The sequence below is a fragment of the Eptatretus burgeri genome, chromosome 6, assembly GCF_056783735.1.
Source record: "Eptatretus burgeri isolate ZD-2024b chromosome 6, Ebu_testis_v1, whole genome shotgun sequence".
Taxonomy (NCBI): Eukaryota; Metazoa; Chordata; class Myxini; order Myxiniformes; family Myxinidae; genus Eptatretus; species Eptatretus burgeri.
The window spans coordinates 75630081-75647695 of NC_140966.1; the positions used below are offsets into that span (position 1 = coordinate 75630081).

General features: G+C 44.6%; 1 protein-coding gene across 4 annotated transcripts in view; it reads left to right on the forward strand.

The window, feature by feature from the left end:
• Positions 1 to 3490: 3490 nt before the first annotated feature.
• SLC35D1 (solute carrier family 35 member D1) overlaps positions 3491 to 17615 on the forward strand; it is a 29855-nt gene continuing 15730 nt past the window's right edge. Inside the window, exons 1-3 of one of the 4 annotated variants that reach the window (XM_085885710.1) lie at positions 3491 to 3861; positions 7604 to 7637; positions 12917 to 13003. In XM_085885710.1, the coding sequence (XP_085741836.1) occupies positions 3773 to 3861; positions 7604 to 7637; positions 12917 to 13003 (210 nt within the window). In that variant the 5' untranslated portion in view covers positions 3491 to 3772. Of the gene's footprint in view, positions 3862 to 7597; positions 7638 to 12916; positions 13004 to 17615 lie in introns of those variants that run through there. The other 3 variants (XM_085885709.1, XM_085885711.1, XM_085885712.1) reach the window with 3 other exon arrangements.

A 17615-nucleotide genomic window follows, 5' to 3' on the forward strand; every position in this document is an offset into this window, starting at 1 on the left:
GGACATACTGTACTAAGAGAGCTGAAGTTGCAAGTATCACAGAAATGATTAAAGAGACGAGGTTGTGGTGGTTTGGACATGTGATGATGAAAAGGATGAAGAACCAATCAAGAAAGCAGGGAATGAGCCAATGAGAGAGAAAAGATCAAGAGGAAGACAGAGATTAAGGTGGAGGGAGGTCATGGAAAGAGAGTTGAAGAGTGTGGGATTGAGAGAGGAAGGTGTGGAGGACAGAGGGGAATTGAGAGGGCGGATCCGAGTGGCTGACCCCTAACTGTTGGGATTAAGAGGCAGAGAAGAAGAAAAAGAAGTTCTCCCTCCTCTTAAATGCATACGTCCACACTTAATCTCAGCAGCAGTCGCTCACCTTTTTGGATCGACAAATGATTGCAATGTGCGACCTTCCAATTCTCCAATCTGTATGTGTGCGCCCCCTCGTGACATTTCAACACATTCCAGGCATGTTCACAAAACATGGTCTTTTGTCCTGGTGAAGGTCAAGTAACTCTGAAACGTCAGCCGCACCTTGTTTTACCAATGTGGTTATAACATCTTCCTTTTCATTTCTTTGTTAAATCCATTATTTAGGGAAACAAGTGCTGCATGACCCTTTCTTATGAAGATGAGCAACAATATCTGTTCAAAATCGACACTTTCTAATTGGCAGACAAATAGTACGAAAACATGAATTCACGGTGATTAACAATTATGTCGTTTTTGTGCTGAGTCTTTCATTTTGCCACAGAGCTTGACGATTTGCACATTGATCAAAGATGCAGATCAAGTGAAATGATTTCTGGGGTACAGGGGTAAAGGCACGCAGGGGTGTATAATTCAGAGAGTAGGTGATGCATGGAATTGTCTTCCTGGAAAGTTGGTGGCAGCAGCAAAAGTATCTGGGTTTTGAATTGGAATTAGATAGATACCTAGAAACATTGAGAAGAGGGTACATGGATATTAGTAGGACAGGTAGGTAGCAAGGGTGTGCATGAGTGATTGTGACATTGATTGAGCACAAGCATGGTGAGCCAAATGGCATCCGAGAGAGAGAGAGAGAGAGAGAGAGAGAGAGAGAGAGAGAGAGAGAGAGAGAGAGAGAGAGAGAGAGAGAGAGAGAGAGAGAGAGAGAGAGAGAGACAGACAGACAGACAGACAGACAGACAGACAGACAGACAGACAGACAGACAGACAGACAGACAGACAGACAGAAAGAGACAGAGACATGAATGTTGGTCGTTGGAGAATAGATTATTTTCTAACTGTCTATTCTCCAACAACGCTCCCTCCACTCTCTGTCCTCCGACCCACCCCAGAAACTCGAGGATTCACACGTTCTTCCAGTAACACTCTCCTGGTTACACTTCCAGAATCCAGGCTGACTGCACATCTCAACTCTTTCATTCCTCACTTCTCCTGTCTATGGAACTGCCCATCTTTCAGAGGGTGTTTTGTCTCACTCTTCCTTCCAGTGCTTCAAGCAGGCAGTGCACCACCACCTTATGTCACCCCCTCCCCAACCTAATCCATGATCTTTATTACCCCCATTAACTGTCATGCAATTTTTGCAGATGAAGCAAAGATTGGAGGTAAGGTGGATAGGAGAGGGGGTGGTGATCATATTCAGGAAAGTATTGATACTTGCATAGATTGGGCAAAAGAATGACAGATGCAATTTGACCTGAGCAAGTGTAAGGTGTTGGGGATGGGGAAGAACAATGAAAAAAGAGATTACAGGATGCAAGGGGTAATTTTGGAGCGTGTCACACAGGAGAAGGATCTGGGGGTAGTAATAGATACAGGAGGTAAGCAGGCAGCACAGTGCCAGGCAGCTACAGGTAAAGCAAATGGGGTTTTAGGCTGTATTTGGAGGGGGATCATTTATAAATCAAAAGAGGTGGTGTTAACATTGTACAGGAATTTAGTGAGGGCCACATTGAGAATATTGTGTGCAGTTCTGGTCACCACAGTTCGGGAAGGACAAAGATGCCAAAGAGAGGGTTCAGCACAGGGCTACTAGATTGATTCTGGGCCGAGCTAGACTCAGCCATGAGGAGCGGCTGAAGTAGACAGGGCTTTATACACTAGAAAGGAGGCGGTTACGAGGAGATATAATAGAGATGTTTAAGATAATGAAAGGTATAGATAAAATAAGTGTAGATTAATTATTCACCAGAGTAGACAGTGATGGGACCAGGGGCCATATCCTGAGAGTAAAGAGGAGGAGAGTTAAGACAGTAGTTAGGCAGGGGACTTTCACTCAGAGAGTAGTTAATGCATGGAATTGTCTCCCTGGAAAGGTAGTGGCAGCAGAAACAGCAAATAAAGTTAAATTGTAATCAGATAGGTACCTGGAAGTTATGGAGATAGAGGTATATTCAGGGGTTTCAGTACCCATGATGCAGTGCTGTGGCGCCATATTGGTTGGCAAGCAAAACAAGCGAGAAAAGGTGAACAAGACCAAAGAAGGCCAAATAATTAGCATAACCTTCCATTGCAGTGAGTCAGAATAATGAGATAAACGTGGTAGTTAGATTGTAGAGCTCCTGAAGCTATCCTTCCCAGGGAAGTGACTACAACCAGTATGGCGCGGCGTGCACGGCATTGTGGGATGGCTCTGTAAACCCTCTATGGTCGATATAGGTATCTTGAGCATGGATGGGTGATTGCATGCGCATGTGTGCGGAGTGTTGTCTGTGGAGGTCTTGTCAAGAGGTGGTGTGTCTTTGTGGTTGATGCTGTGTGTTTCTCACCCAAGACCCAACCCTGGGGAGGAGGAGGAGGAGGAGGAGGAGGAGGTGGAGGAGGTGGAGGAGGTGGAGGAGGAGGAGGTGGAGGGGGAGGAGGAGGTGGAGGAGGAGGAGGAGGAGGAGGTGGAGGAGGAGGAGGAGGAGGAGGAGGAGGAGGAGGAGGAGGAGGAGAAGAAAAAAAACCCCACAAAAACATTTTGTATTTTTTTTTATATAAATTGTTCTGGTATTGATGTGGCGCAGGCACGATGAGCCGAATGCCCTTCTCCTGCGTCCATTTCTCGTGTGTGTGTGTGTGTGTGTGTGTGTGTGTGTGTGTGTGTGTGTGTGTGTGTGTGTGTGTGTGTGTGTGTGTGTGTGTGTGTGTGTGCATTGCTTTGAGAATCACGTTGCGGTGTTTGTTTCTGTAACGTGTATAGCGACCATGGCAGTACAAGTCGTGAATGAACGGATATGTTGTTGTTGTTTTTTTTTCACGACCTTTTTTTCTCTCAGCCTCTTCTTCCTCCAAACTGTTGTTGAGCCTCTGTGACAGCACATTGCAGAGGGTTGGAGTTGCAGCTCTGAAAAAAACCCCAAAAGTAAATTCAGAATAGATTAATTATATGTTGAAAAAAAAATGGAGTAATAAATAATTCAAAGATGAAGAGGACGTTATAAAAAGCAACATAAAGAATAAGAAGTCAGAGCAGCAGAAAACGAAGAGGAAGATTAATTGTATCGTGAAGAAGAAGAAGAAGAAGAAGAAGAAGAAGAAGAATAAGAGGAAGAAGAAGAAGCCTTTACTATATACCTTGCAAAGAGGCGGGGAGAATGGGTTTACGTCAGATAAGGAAACGGGTGATTGGGATGAGGAAAATTTCAAACGTAGTGAAAAGTATTTCGAGTTGAGGCTTGGTCAACATTCCTTGGGTCTTCAGGGTTTCTCGGCCACGAATCCGGGGCTGGATCCCGTAACCAAGGCCGAGGTTGAGTCGGTGTCCGAGCAACATGCCGCGAGCCTCGGCCTTGACGTTCCTTCAAACATGCTTCACCGCTGTCTTGCGGCTCTCTGCTACGGATTCAGTTCGTTCTTTATCGTCGTGCTCAACAAGAACGTCTTGTCAGGATACAGGTAGGGTCGGCCAGCGCCAAACGCTTCGTTACGTCATCGTTTTGTACAACCTCACGGTGCGTGGAAACTTTGTGGAACGCCTTTATATTTGGGCGGTGTATAGGTAACTGATAGCTTTGTGTTGGCAAAAACAACAACAACAAAAAAATACACCTGGGTTACTTGCAAAGCATACCTACTGCTTATAATTATTGAAAACACCTCACTGTACTGGAAAATGGGGAAAGGAGGACAGAACTGTAAATGAGGTACCTGTAATACCCTCCCTCACCTGGAGGCGGCACTACACGAAACACATTTACATCGACAATTTGCAATCCTTCCCCCCAACTCCCAAGACCACCCGGGGTCATGATGATCCTGTGTAGCAAGATCTGCAGTCAGCCCAGAACTGTAGGAGAAGCATCGGGACAAACACACCCAAACACCGGTCTGTGAGTTACAGTAAGCACCGCCACACTTTTAAACTAAAACAAAAAACAGGTGGGACACTGTAATCGGCTCTGTCTGTCTGTCTCTGTCTGTCGTCACGCAAACTCTTCCGAAACAGGTCAGGTCAGGTATGGGAGCATGCGCCAGTGCAGCGCATCGCTGCATCCACTTTCTGCCGGTACTCCAGGGGCCTCCGTCTGGCCGTCCCCCAGGCAGATGCCGGGCCCATCCCAATCTCCTTGAGATGCCGATCAACCTGCTGCAACCATGAGGCACGTGGTTGGCCTGTTGGCCTCCTCCACTCACAAGGCTCCTTCGCTGAGAGAATCTGATGGGCAGGATCAGCGTCAGGAAAATGAGCCACATGTCCATACAGCCGCAGCTGACGTTCATGGACTATGCAGGTAACAAATCTCATTTGAGTCTCTCTCAGCGACCGCTCGTTGGACACACAGTCCGACCAGCGATAGCCAAGGATTCTCCGAAGACACCTGGTACCAAAGGAATTAAGTCTCCGTCTCAGATCCTTGATCAGAGTCCAAGTCTCGCATCCATAGAGCAAGACTGGAAGCACCAAGGACCTGGAGACTCGGACTTTCGTCCTCCCGCACAGGTACCGGCAGCGCCACACCCCATTTTCCAGTGAATCCATGACTCCCCAGGCCCGACCCAGACGTCTATTGACCTCTGACTCACAGCCAGCAGAGACATGAATATCACTGCCAAGGTAAGTGAATCTCTCCACGATTCCAAAACGGTTGTGCAGGAATCCACCAAACCTGGTGGTTATGATCACATGGCAGGAAGGTGTGAGAGCAGTATCAATATTGGCTTCGCCCCCATGCGGCAGGGCCAAGAGGTGAAATACCAAAAATGCAATTACAGGCACATTTTCAAACGTTTGTAAATTAAACTTTGGACATGCAATCAACATTGGGTGACCTATGAAACATGTAACGATTTTTTTTGGTGGGTTTGACCCCTAATTCATGCCCCAGGAGAGATGGGTACTTTGAGTCACAGGGGTCAAAATAATTTATATATAAAACTCCATGCTTGATATTGAGTCAATCCGAGTGGAACTTTTTGCTATCTTTCAACTTTCCTTTAGGTGGGAAGCGTGGTGATTTACGATGGTGTGCCATTGACTTTGCTCTAGTTATTTGTAGGTTGGATGGTAACCGGCGCATGTAGCATAAAGCCAAGGTAAGCAATTGGTTCACTTTGTCCATCTACAGATGTCAGTCTTTGATGGAGGAACAACTTTATTTCAATTGGATGTTATATTTTGCAAACCGAAACACAAACCTGCAGTTTCGCAGCACTTTATGTTTGAATTTGGCAAATTCTACGGAATCTCATCCCGAGCACCAAAGCACAAAGAAGAGTAAGGTAATCTTTTTGGTGTCTGCCTGGCATTCAAACAAAATTGAAAATCATTCCAAACAGGAAACTTCGTGTTTTTAGGGGCATCATAAAGGACACTGTAAACAACATGTACGATGAACAGATTTGACATGTTTAAATAAGGTGGTGTAAAAGACGCTGAATTACGGCGGTAAACTTCTGATTCATTGGTTAGTTTTGTTTTGTTTGCTTTTTTCCCCTCCTTGAGGCTTTGAAACTTCTACTTTATTTAAATTGATTTACATATTTGAATTCTGTAGAACATAAATCGCCTTGTTTGCACTTCCAAAGACCCTCAGTTTCGAAATACTCGGGCAAATTTTTATGCTGTCCTGAGAGCAGAGTAACAGCAAGATTCAGCCCAAAATTGTGGTACCCAGAGATGCATCTTGTTCTCAAAAATCGTGTTCTATGTTCTATGAGGAGAGTTTGCAGAAGGTTCAGCTGTGGAATGTTCCGTTTGACCATCCGGCTTCCTTTGGTTGCCGCCGTGCCTTTTATTTAAAGTTCACAAACAAAGCTGGTAACGGTTGTGCTCGGAACTGCCAAGGAAGAGTTGAAAAGACCCTTCCCATGTCCTTTTTCTCGAGATTGTGTGGGGTGAAGCGAGGTGTTCTATGAACTCTCAATTTCATGGAGCATATACAAGATTGGTCCGAGTTTATTATGAACCAGCTTTCCATGCTTGACGTTCGACTGGAGCTGGTCATGGCAGGAATTTGAAGTTGGGCCAGGGAGCCGTCTGTTTGTAAACTCTTTCTTGAAAACGACGGTGGAATGTTTCTAAAATCGACCAACAACCAGTGCTGGCAGACTGGTCCTCTGGCTAAACATCCCCATCCGACGGATGATGCACACATCGATTTCTCGCCCTGCATGTGAAACGACAGTCGAACAGTTTGTAGTCGGACATATCTCAGGATCCTAACATATTAAGCCAGCCACCTTAACTGTGACGCCAACACCAGACTTGTTCTGTGAACCCTTCCACGTTTTCTGCCGACAGTTTTCCATAATCATTTTGTTGGTATCATTTAATCGTTAAAAGAAGGGTTACTCAGCAAAAAATTCACTTTCACCCTTGAAAAAATCGTGCAAATTAATTATTGAAATATCAGCTGCCTTTTTCTTATCCTTTTCACACCTGTGTTGCAAGTGCAGTGAAAAGTGGTGTATAATCAGAAATACTGTTTGATAGGGCGATATGTTACTGTTGTATGAATAAAATGGAAATGCTGAAAGAAAAAAAAGGTATTGAACAGAACAAGCATTTTTGGACTCTAATTGAATGAGACTCACCATAATTATAAGTGAAGAAGAATATGAAGGAAGAGTTTTTGTTTTAACGTAAATTGAAACCGGCCCATCTATCCTCACCTTGCTCAACTATACCATACTGTTTGCAGATTGGGCTTGATTTGTGGTACCCAGGCACACCGAGCAGCTCCTATTATATTAAAGATCGTGTGTTCATTCTTCACTAGCTTGCATCTAGCCTGTCATCTTGTCTTCCATCCACTGTTACACTGCTGTTCCCTGAGCCTCAACCTCCATGTACAAAATAAATGGACGATACGAAATACATGCAGAGTTTGTGGCGTTGGAAAGGAGGACGATTGTAAGGGTACGATGCACAATGCCATGAGAGGGGTGAGAAGAGTCAAAATCTCAGCCATTGCATCTTGCATAATTTGTCGATGCCCCTCTCCCTTTCTCCCCCAATACGGTGACACATGTGCAAACTCTGCGATAATCAGCTCTTGATATGCTTCTTTCATTATGCATGATAATCCAGAACATACCATGCTCTGATTGTTCCCAGTTTGTTACAGGTGATGATACGATTTGGGAAGTTTGCATGAAAAATTCTTGATTATCATTTCATCCATTCCTTCTTTTCCAGGTTTCCCTCATCATTATGCCTCGGACTTGGACAGGTCAGTAAAATATTTTGATGGCACTTGTTGCACAAGTTTTCTTTGTCTGTTGATACAAGTCTTGCTCAAATTATTTGCAAGAGATTGCTCTTCCTGGATCGCGACAATGGATGAAACGCATTCCTGCAAAACGACGACAAGGATTGTAACCATCATTTTCACTCACCTCCCTTGTCCTGTCTGATATTTCTCATCTACTCGGATCAACACGTGCCTCAGCTGTGCTTCAGAATTTTGCTGCGTTTCGACTGCACGATGTATTTGATGAATTCATTTATTTATTTATTTTGGGCTTTTCTTGGTGGCAAAGGAGCCATTCCACCGGCTGGGTCCCAGCAAACTGCAAATCGATGAGCAACTCTGATTGGTCTCATTTCTGTAATTTCCATGAGTAATCGGATCAGCTCACAGAAACTGCAATTTGTGTTATTATTACCATTTCATTTGATTATAATTAAGTCACTTGCAATGAACTTCAATGCTGGAGAGGCCATTAGGCCCATCAAGCCTGTTTAATGGTTTCTAACCTTTGGTTGTTTGTCCATGCTGCATCCTTCAAAATAAATAAAAAACTAGCAGAGTACCTGCTCTATGGGCGATCTTGTTCCAAGCATTCAACACATTCTACCTTTATTTGGGCGGTGTATAGGCAACTGACAGCTCTGTATATCCAAAAAATACATAAGTTGCACAGGTTACGTGCATGAAGCAAAAACATAAGGATGATGAGCATCGGGCAAGGAAGCAACACGTACTATTTTGTGAGTCTTTGGTATGACTCTGCCGGGGTTCAAAATTCCAACCTCCCAGACTCAGAGCGGATGCTCTAACACCACCGATTTTAATTACCTTATATGTCCAGTACTTATAAAAATTTGTATCATCATTATCTCCATACTTTTTTCAAAACAATGAGGGGATATTGTGTCTGTCTCACACACACACACACACACACACACACACACACACACACACACACACACACACACACACACACACACACACACACACACACACACACACACACACACACACACACACACACACACACACACACACACACACACACAAGCATTTAAAGGCCATTTTCCCCGCTAAAGCGGGGGTTACCCTTGCGGGCCCCATGACAATCTTCTCCACTTTACCCTGTTTTCTGCATCTCCCCTTCTTAATCCCCTTGCCCACATTTCCTCTTCCACCACATTTAGCCAAGTTTTTCTCGGTCTTCCCCGTCCTCTACTTCCGACTACACTCATTTCCAACACTCCTCTCACCCAGTCACTTTCATCCTTCCTCAACACATGACCCAACCATCTCAACCTGTTTCTCTTCACAACCTCCATCACAGACTCTATTCCCATCATCTTCCGCAAGTCATCATTTGTCTTCCTCTCTCTCAACGATACTCCACACATCCACCGAACCATTCGCATTTCCACCCTTTCCAGCCTTTGTTGCTGCTCCATGTTCAGTACCCACGTCTCACTCCCATAAATCATTGTACTCACACATGAAGCATACACCTTTCCCTTCAGCTTCAATGACACTCCCCTCTTTGTCAGCACGCCACTCAGTTCCCGAAACTTCTTCCATGCACATCTCACTCTAGCAACCGTCGAAGAGTCTGATCCACCTTCTCCATTCAGCATGTCTCCGAGATAGCAAAATGTTTTCACCCCTTCCAGCTTCACACCATCTCCAAGATCCAACTCAACAATTCCTTCATCTGCTGCTCCCTCGATGCACACCTTACACTTGAATGTAGCTGCCACACTGGTTAATGACCCTCTCACCCCACTACATTTTCGATGAACCCATTCAGCACACATTATACACTGAATGGAGTTCACTCCGACACCCTTCCTGCACACAGCACACGGCCACTTCCCAGTCCTTTCCACCTCACCACATGCTTTACCACTTGCCATCACCTTCGTCTTTCCGATATTCACCTTCAAACCTTTTGCCTCCATACATTCCTTCCACTTGTTCATCTTCTCCTTCAGTCCATCCATACTCTCTGCAATCAACACCAGATCATCTGCATACAGCAGCTCCCACGGTAAACCCTCCTTTACCCTCCGAGCCAGCACCTCCATCACAACTACAAATAGAAGTGGACTTAGTACCGACCCCTGTTGCACTCCTACCCTCACCTCAAACTCACCACTGTTCCCATCCTTCGTCCTTACAGCTGTGCGTGCTCTCTCGTACATGGCCATCACTACTCTGATCAACCATTCCTCCACTCCTAACTTCCTCAATGCCCATGTCATTACTTCACGTGGGACCCTATCAAATGCTTTCTCCAGATCAACAAACCCAAAAAACAACTTCTTCCTCTTCTCCATGTACTTCTCCTGCAACTGCCTTACAATAAAAAATGCATCTGTTGTTCCTCTTCGTGGCATAAATCCAAACTGCATTTCATCAATCTTTACCTTCTTCCTTATCCTCTTCTCCAACACCCTTTCCAATACCTTCATTCCATGCTCCAATAACTTTATTGCTCTATAGGAGCCACAGTCCATAGGGTCACCTTTCCCCTTGTACAGAGGGACGAGGGTACTCAGTTCCCAATCCACTGGAATGCGGCCTTCTTTCACCACAAGATTACAGATCTCTGTCATTCTCTTCACACCCCAACTTCCCGTTGCCTTCAACATATCTCCCACAACTCCCGTCGGCCCTCCTGCTTTTCTACTCTTCATTGCTCTTATAGCTTCCTCAACTTCCTTCTCAGTTATCTTCTCTGCTGGTCCTAAAACTGGGTTACTCTCGATGTTTCTATCCCATTCATTTTCTACATTCAACAGCCTTTCCATATATCTCTTCCATCTTCCTTTAATTCCATCTGAATCCACAACAATTTGTCCCACTTCATCCTTCAAGCAACTCACCCCCGTCACATCAAATCTCTCTCGCTATCTGCTTTGCGATCCTGAATACCGCTCTCTTACCCTCCTCCGAATCCAAGCGTTCTCCAAACATTTTCCTATGGGCCTCCTGCGCCTTTGCAACCTCTTTCTTTGCAGCCTTCTTGGCTTCCTTATAACTTTCATGTGCAGCCTCTTCTTCCACCGTATCCTTTGCCTTTTGCCATTCCTTGAACTTCTTCCTCTTCTCTTCAATCGTCTTTCCAACTTCATCATCCCACCACCATGTTTCCGAGTGCCTCGGTGGTCCTTTGTCCATCCACATACCTCACCAACGGCTCCCAATAGACTATCTTTCATTGACATCCAACCACTTTCAAGCTCAACCACATCATCTTCAACCATACTCAGCCTCTCTCTTAATGCTTCCTTCACTGTCGCCTCTTTCAACCTCCACACCTTCATCCTCGGTTGGTACTTCACCCGCCGAATTCTCCGCGCACCTTTCACCCTTATATCGCAGACAACCAGGTGGTGCTGCGAAACAGTCTCCTCCCCTGGGATCATCTTTGTGTCCCGGAGGTTTCCCCTATCTCGCCGACGCACCATCAGGTAGTCAATGGTTGTCGTCAACCCACCTGACGTGTATGTAATAAGCTTATTATTCGCTTTCTGGAATTGAGTATTACAGAGCAACAAATCAGCTCCATCAGCAAACTCCAAGATCCTTTCACCTTCTCCATTTCTCCCACCATATCCATAACCCCCATGGACTCCCTCAAAACCGTCTGGACTCCTTCCCACATGTCCATTCAAGTCTCCTCCAACCACAACAACTCCAACCACAAACAACAATTGTGTGTCTGTCTGTCTTTGTCAATCATGCTATCTCCTAAAAGATTGTGCAAAAATTCACCAAACTTGGTAGTTGTGATCACCACATGGCAGCAAAGTGCAAGAGCAGTCAGTTTTGGCCCTGCCCCCCTAGGTCAGGTCGGGTCTGGGAGCATGTGCCAGAGCAGCACGTCACTGCGTCCACTTTCCGCCGGTACTCCAGGGGCCTCCGTCTGGCCATCCACCTGGAAAATGCCTGGCCCATCCCCATCTCCTTGAGATGCCAATCAACCTGCTGCAACCACAAGGCACGTGGTCGGCCCATTGGCCTCCACTCACGAGGCTACCTCGCTGAGAGAATCTGGTGAGCAGGATCAGCATCAGGAAAACGAGCCACATGTCCATACAGCTGCAGCTGACATTCACGGACTATGCAGGTAACAAATCTCATTTGAGTCGCTCTCAGCAACTGCTCATTGAACACAAAGTCCGACCAGTGATAGCCAGGGATTCTCCGAAGAGACCTTGTGCCAAAGGAATTAAGTCTCTGTCTCAGATCCCTGGTCAGAGTCCAAGTCTCACATCCAAAGAGCAAGACTGGGAGCACCAATGAGCTGAAGACTCGGACTTTCGTCCATGGCAGTACCACACCCCATGATCCAGTGAATCCATGACTCCCCAGGCCCGACCCAAACATCTGTTTACCTCTGGCTCACAGCCAGCAGAGACATGAATATCACTGGCAAGGTAAGTGAATCTCTTCGTGACCTCAACATCCTCACCAAAACCAGGTACAGACAGGAGAGCAGCATCCTAGATGTTATTGAATGCCTGGATCTTAGTTTTCACCCAGGAAACCCGTAATCCCAGCGGCTCAGACTCCTCATTCAGCACCTTGAGGGCCCCCAAAAGTATATCTTGAGTCTCTGCAAAGATGACTGCATCATCTGCGAAATCAAGGTCAGAGATCTTGACATTCCCAATCGATGCACCGCAGCTTGATCTCTCTGACATCCTCCCTAGAATCCAGTCCATACAAGCGCTGAAAAGTGTGGGGAATAATTACTTGGAGAGTGGGGATTTAGAATCACAGGGGGGGATTTTTTTTAACTCATCTTGAAATCGGGTCATTCCTGGTGGAAGGTTTTAAAAATTATTATTTATTTATTTATTTATTTATTTATTTATTCCATCTTTCCACGTTGCTTTAGGTGGGAAGTGTGGGTGTTTGCTTCTTATGTATCGTGTGCAGCCTGTGGCTGCTGGTTGCATCCTTTTCTCGTGGCGTGGCTGTGCCACTGATGTAGTGCCTTTTATTACCTGTGCACTGATCCTCATTTTGCCGACCTCGGAAGGATGACTGGCTGAGTCAACACCACCTGGTGTTAATTTAATGGCTAACAGGTGCTCATACTCAAGACCCTAAGATCTGAAGCCAGCCACCTTAACCATTAAGCCAACAGCAGGCACTGTGTGGGGAGGGGGAGTGGGGAGTTTGTGATGGTGCGCCATTCACTTCACTGGTTACAATAATTATTGCATGGTGCTCTTTACAATCTCTTGTTGCAGATGTTAGCCACATTGGTCGTCTTGTATTCAGCCAAGCAGATCGGCGCTGTTGCATTTGCTGACTTGAATGTGAAGACATCTCGCAAGGTCGGCTTGCCAGCTGTTTCCTTCAACCTTTTCATTGCTGAAGGCTGAATAATTGGTCAATAACCATGCAAAACGATCATGAGCTTCATTTGATATCACTTTGATAAACATTGTTTTTCTTTGTGCCAAATAAGTCTTTTGTTTAAGAGCCTGCACTTCTGAAACCATTCAAAGTTGGTGAAATGTACTTGCAATCAAAACAAAGACCAATTACTGCACCGTAGTCCCAAGAAGGAAGCCAGACATAATGATACATGCACATCGACGCACGCGTGCGCGCACACACGCACACCACACACACACACACACACACACACACACACACACACACACACACACACACACACACACACACACACACACACACACACACACACACACACACACACACACACACACACACACACATTATGTACTGGTAAGTACTTACAAAGCTATATTATTTGAAGTTATAACCTTAACTCATAAGCAATTGACTTATTTCCCAACTGTCCGGATCCGATCGAAAGCAATGTCAGAGTGCATTGATCATCTGCATGGTGATTTGGTTCATCTTTCATTGTTCAAATCGTTTGCTCATGATCTGGTCTCAAATAGTTTTCACCAAAAAGTTAATTTGGGAGCTTTGAAACAAACTGTGAAAAGTGAAAGCTCCAGAATTGCCTTCTTTTTTTCTTGGATCCTGTGGAATGTAAAGCTCTCAACATTATTGGAATCTCCCACAATGAGGCTAAAGCTCAAGATCTGGTGCTCTCACATCCCAGGTAGGTCAGTAGTGTGTCTGTTTTGTACCATCTACTCTCCAACATTACTCGCTCCACTCTCTCAGACCTCAGATCCTCCCCAGCAACTCAGGATGCACACTTTCTTCCTGTAACCCCTTCCAGGTTAAACTTCCAAAATCCATGCTGAATGCACACCTAAACTTCTGTGCTTTGTTTCTCACCTCTCCCATCTATGGAGCAGCCTTCCAAAAGAGTTATTTTCCACTCCAGGACTTCAAGCAGGCAGTGCACCATAACCTCATGTCATCTCCCATCCTGATCCATGATATTTATTACCCCAATTAATCCTTCATAACCCACCCATCTTGCTTGTTGATTTCAGTGTTTCTCGCTCTCTTCGTTCCCCCTTCTCTTCCTTCCCCCTTCTCTTCCTTCCCCCTTCTCTTCGTTCCCCCTTCTCTTCCTTCCCCCTTCTCTTCCTTCCCCCTTCTCTTCCTTCCCCCTTCTCTCTTCCTTTCCTGTTCGTTTATTCCCTTTTCAGTTGTGCTTAATCGATAGTTTTCTCTGGAACCACTTATCCTATCAAAGCGAAACTTTGCAATTCTCATCTCACACCATGGCTGCATTTAGGGTAAAAATTATGGCATCACAATTCACATGGTTTGGCGTCATCTTGGATTAAAAAAACGCACCTTATCCCATTTCACGAAAATTAACAAGCGTGATCCCCCACCTCATTAGAGGCAGAATATAAATTAATGATGTCATAGGTCACGTGGTTCATCAGTCATATTGGATTGAGAATTATAAAATTTGAAAGTCTTCTTCTCTGAATCAGCTGAACAGATTGAGGAGAAACTTTACAGGTATGACCGCCTATCCATGACAAACAAAAAGTTCTCACCTTTTGACGTAGGTCACATGGTTTGGCAGCCATATTGAATTGAAGTAAAATATTAAATAATGTTTTCTCTGGAACTGCTGCATCAATCAATGTGAAACTTCAAAATTATGATCGAGCATATATGGGGAATGTATGTTTTAAATTTCAATTGTATCAGCTACAAGGTCTGGTAGCCAGAATGATTTAATTATTTGAATCTGAGAACTTGAACATATATATATATATATATATATATATATATATATATATATATATATATATATATATATATACATTTTTTTTTTTTTTGCACAAAGCTCACTTGGCTGCACTTGCATGCGTTTGAGGGTACAAGAGTAGCAATTCAATTGATACCAATGATGGCCCTAGGAAAAATGGTCAACTGTGTACATAAATGGATGGAACGTGGCCTGTTCCTCGGTCCATAACTTGTAAATCCCATGTGGTAGAGCAACGTGTGGGGGCTCATTAAACTTGGGGGAATCCTGCTTTACCCTCTGCACCCATGGTGTCCAAATTTATTACGTTGTGTTCAGGTTATTTAAACATCAATTCAATTTATACTGACTTTGTATTCAGGCAAAAGGGCTAATTGCTTATGTATTAAATAGATTCAATGTGGCGTGTTACTCGGTCCATAACTCATCAATCCCGCATAGTAGAGAGATGCGTAGGGGCTTTATATTATTCGGGGGAGTTCCTGTTTACACTGGACCTATGGTGACATTTCCCACACATTTATTACTTCGTGTTAAGGAAATTTCAATGCTATTTCAATTCATACTGACGATGTCCCCAGAAAAAATGGCTAACTTCATACGTAATGAATCAATTGAACACTTCGTGATACTCGGTCCGTAACTCGTCAGTCCCGTGTTTTATCAAAGCCAGACGTCCCGGTACCCGGTCATCACTGCCAGCAGTTGTATAGTGGCAGTTCAGTTTTTTTTTTTTCAAGACACTTCAGGACTGGTCTCTTATATCCACCACCGCTGATATTAATTCAACCTGGGAATTCTTCCAAAGAAAACTGCTCTCTTGCGTACAGATTCATCCTATGTCGTCTTCAATAATTATCTAACACAGCCTCTCGCTGTTGGTTCTCTGAATCATATGGTGAGGCTGGTGCTTTAAAACAATTTGCATTCTCCTCCTGGAAGGCAAATCCGACAGAAGGCAACCTCAAATCATTCCTCAAAGCTCACAACAAGTGTGTGTCTACGCTCAGGAGAGCCAGAAAACACCATCTGTCTAATCTCAAGAATGAGCTTTCAAACTTGTCTCCCTTCTCTAAAACCTGGTAGTGCCTTGTCAAATTGGTCTCTGGTGTATGCTCCCCTTCCATCCCTTCCCTCACTCCAAATGGCACCACAGCTGACTGCTCGTGAGAAGGCTGAATTCCTCAATTCTATGTTTGCTTCAAAATCTTGTGTCCCTAACCCCTTCCTCTCTGCAACCATCCTAATCAGTCATACCCAGTTGCCCCTGAATTGTGTACTTTTTGCACGTGAAAAGGGGGAAAAATTTCTGGCAACCCTTGACTCTGACTCTGCAACTGGACCGGACGGCATCGGCTCACTTGTCCTAAAAACTTGCTCTGCTGCTCTTGCGCTTCCTCTCTCTGCCCTTTTCACCCTGCCATTTACCATAGGTCATATTCCATCTGCTTGAAAATCAGCAAACGTCACAGAATTACATGATAAGGTGCAAAAACGGATCCCCTTAACTACAGCCCAATTAGCTTACTTAAAATCATTAGCAAGGTCATCGAATCTATCATCACAGTTGACATAAAATCATTCCTTTTCTCCTACAGCTTCATCTCAGATCATCAATTCGGATTCAGACCTGGGTCACTCGACCTTGGACATGCTGCTTATACTCTCCCAACAATTGTAGAGGCACTCAATATAAGACATGAGATCAGAGCCATCTCTGGACATATCTTGAGCTTTTGATTGTCTGGCATCCCACCCTGCTCTCCAAACCATCTGCTTATGGAATCCAACGCCAACTCCACTCTTGGATTACTGACTTCTTGCAATCTTTTAGACAATGTGTGGCTCTCAATTGAACTCTTTCATCTCCACTCCCTGTCAAGGATGGAGTACCCCAAGGCAGTGTTGTAGGCCCAATGTTATTCCTAAACTTCATTAATGATCTCACTGTCTCTGGAAAATCCTCTATCTCTTTGCTGATGGCTCCACTCTGCCGTGACATCTCTCATCCTTCTGACAGACAGGCCTCTTCCCTCTCCTCAGACCTTGACAAAATCACAAACTGGGCAAACACAATTTTGCTTATGTATTCATATTGTCCACCCTTTGTATTCTTCCTGACTCCTCATCGTTACTTGCATCCCTTGTTTGTCTGTCATCCATTTACTTTCTCCCTCCGCCGTGCTGTTGGTTTTTCCCCTTTCTCCTGCTGTTCCCTTTGTTACGTTGTGTCCTGATTACTTCCACCACTGAAGGTGGATGGAGGTTATGTTTTCATCTCTGTCTGTCTGTGACTTGCAAAGTCGAAGATTTTTCAAGTATATTGGTCAATCGATTTTGTTATTCTGTCTGTCTGTTTGTTAGGTCGTCAATCTATCTACCCTTATTGTCAGGTTTTCCGTCGTTATGTCTGTGTCTGTCTGTTTGTCTGTCTAGGCCAGTACTCCGTTAATCGTAGGCTGATTTTGATGAAACTCTGGTGGTAGGTTCATACAATGACCGAGTTGTGCGCGTTTGAGAACCGTTGCTATGGACCCCTTGGTTGCCAAGCAACGGGCCTTTGAAATTTTCAAAAAAATAAAAATATCGAAATTCAAAAATCAAACTATGTTCGTTTGTGGGCAACACATTCAGCCTCCTTGACAAAAAAATTCAGCCCGCTCCAATGAAAACTGTCGGAGAAAATAGACTTTGAATGAACCCTGGTCGAAAAAAACAAAAAAACGAAGTCCGTTATATCTCAGACTATGAGTCAGACATACATG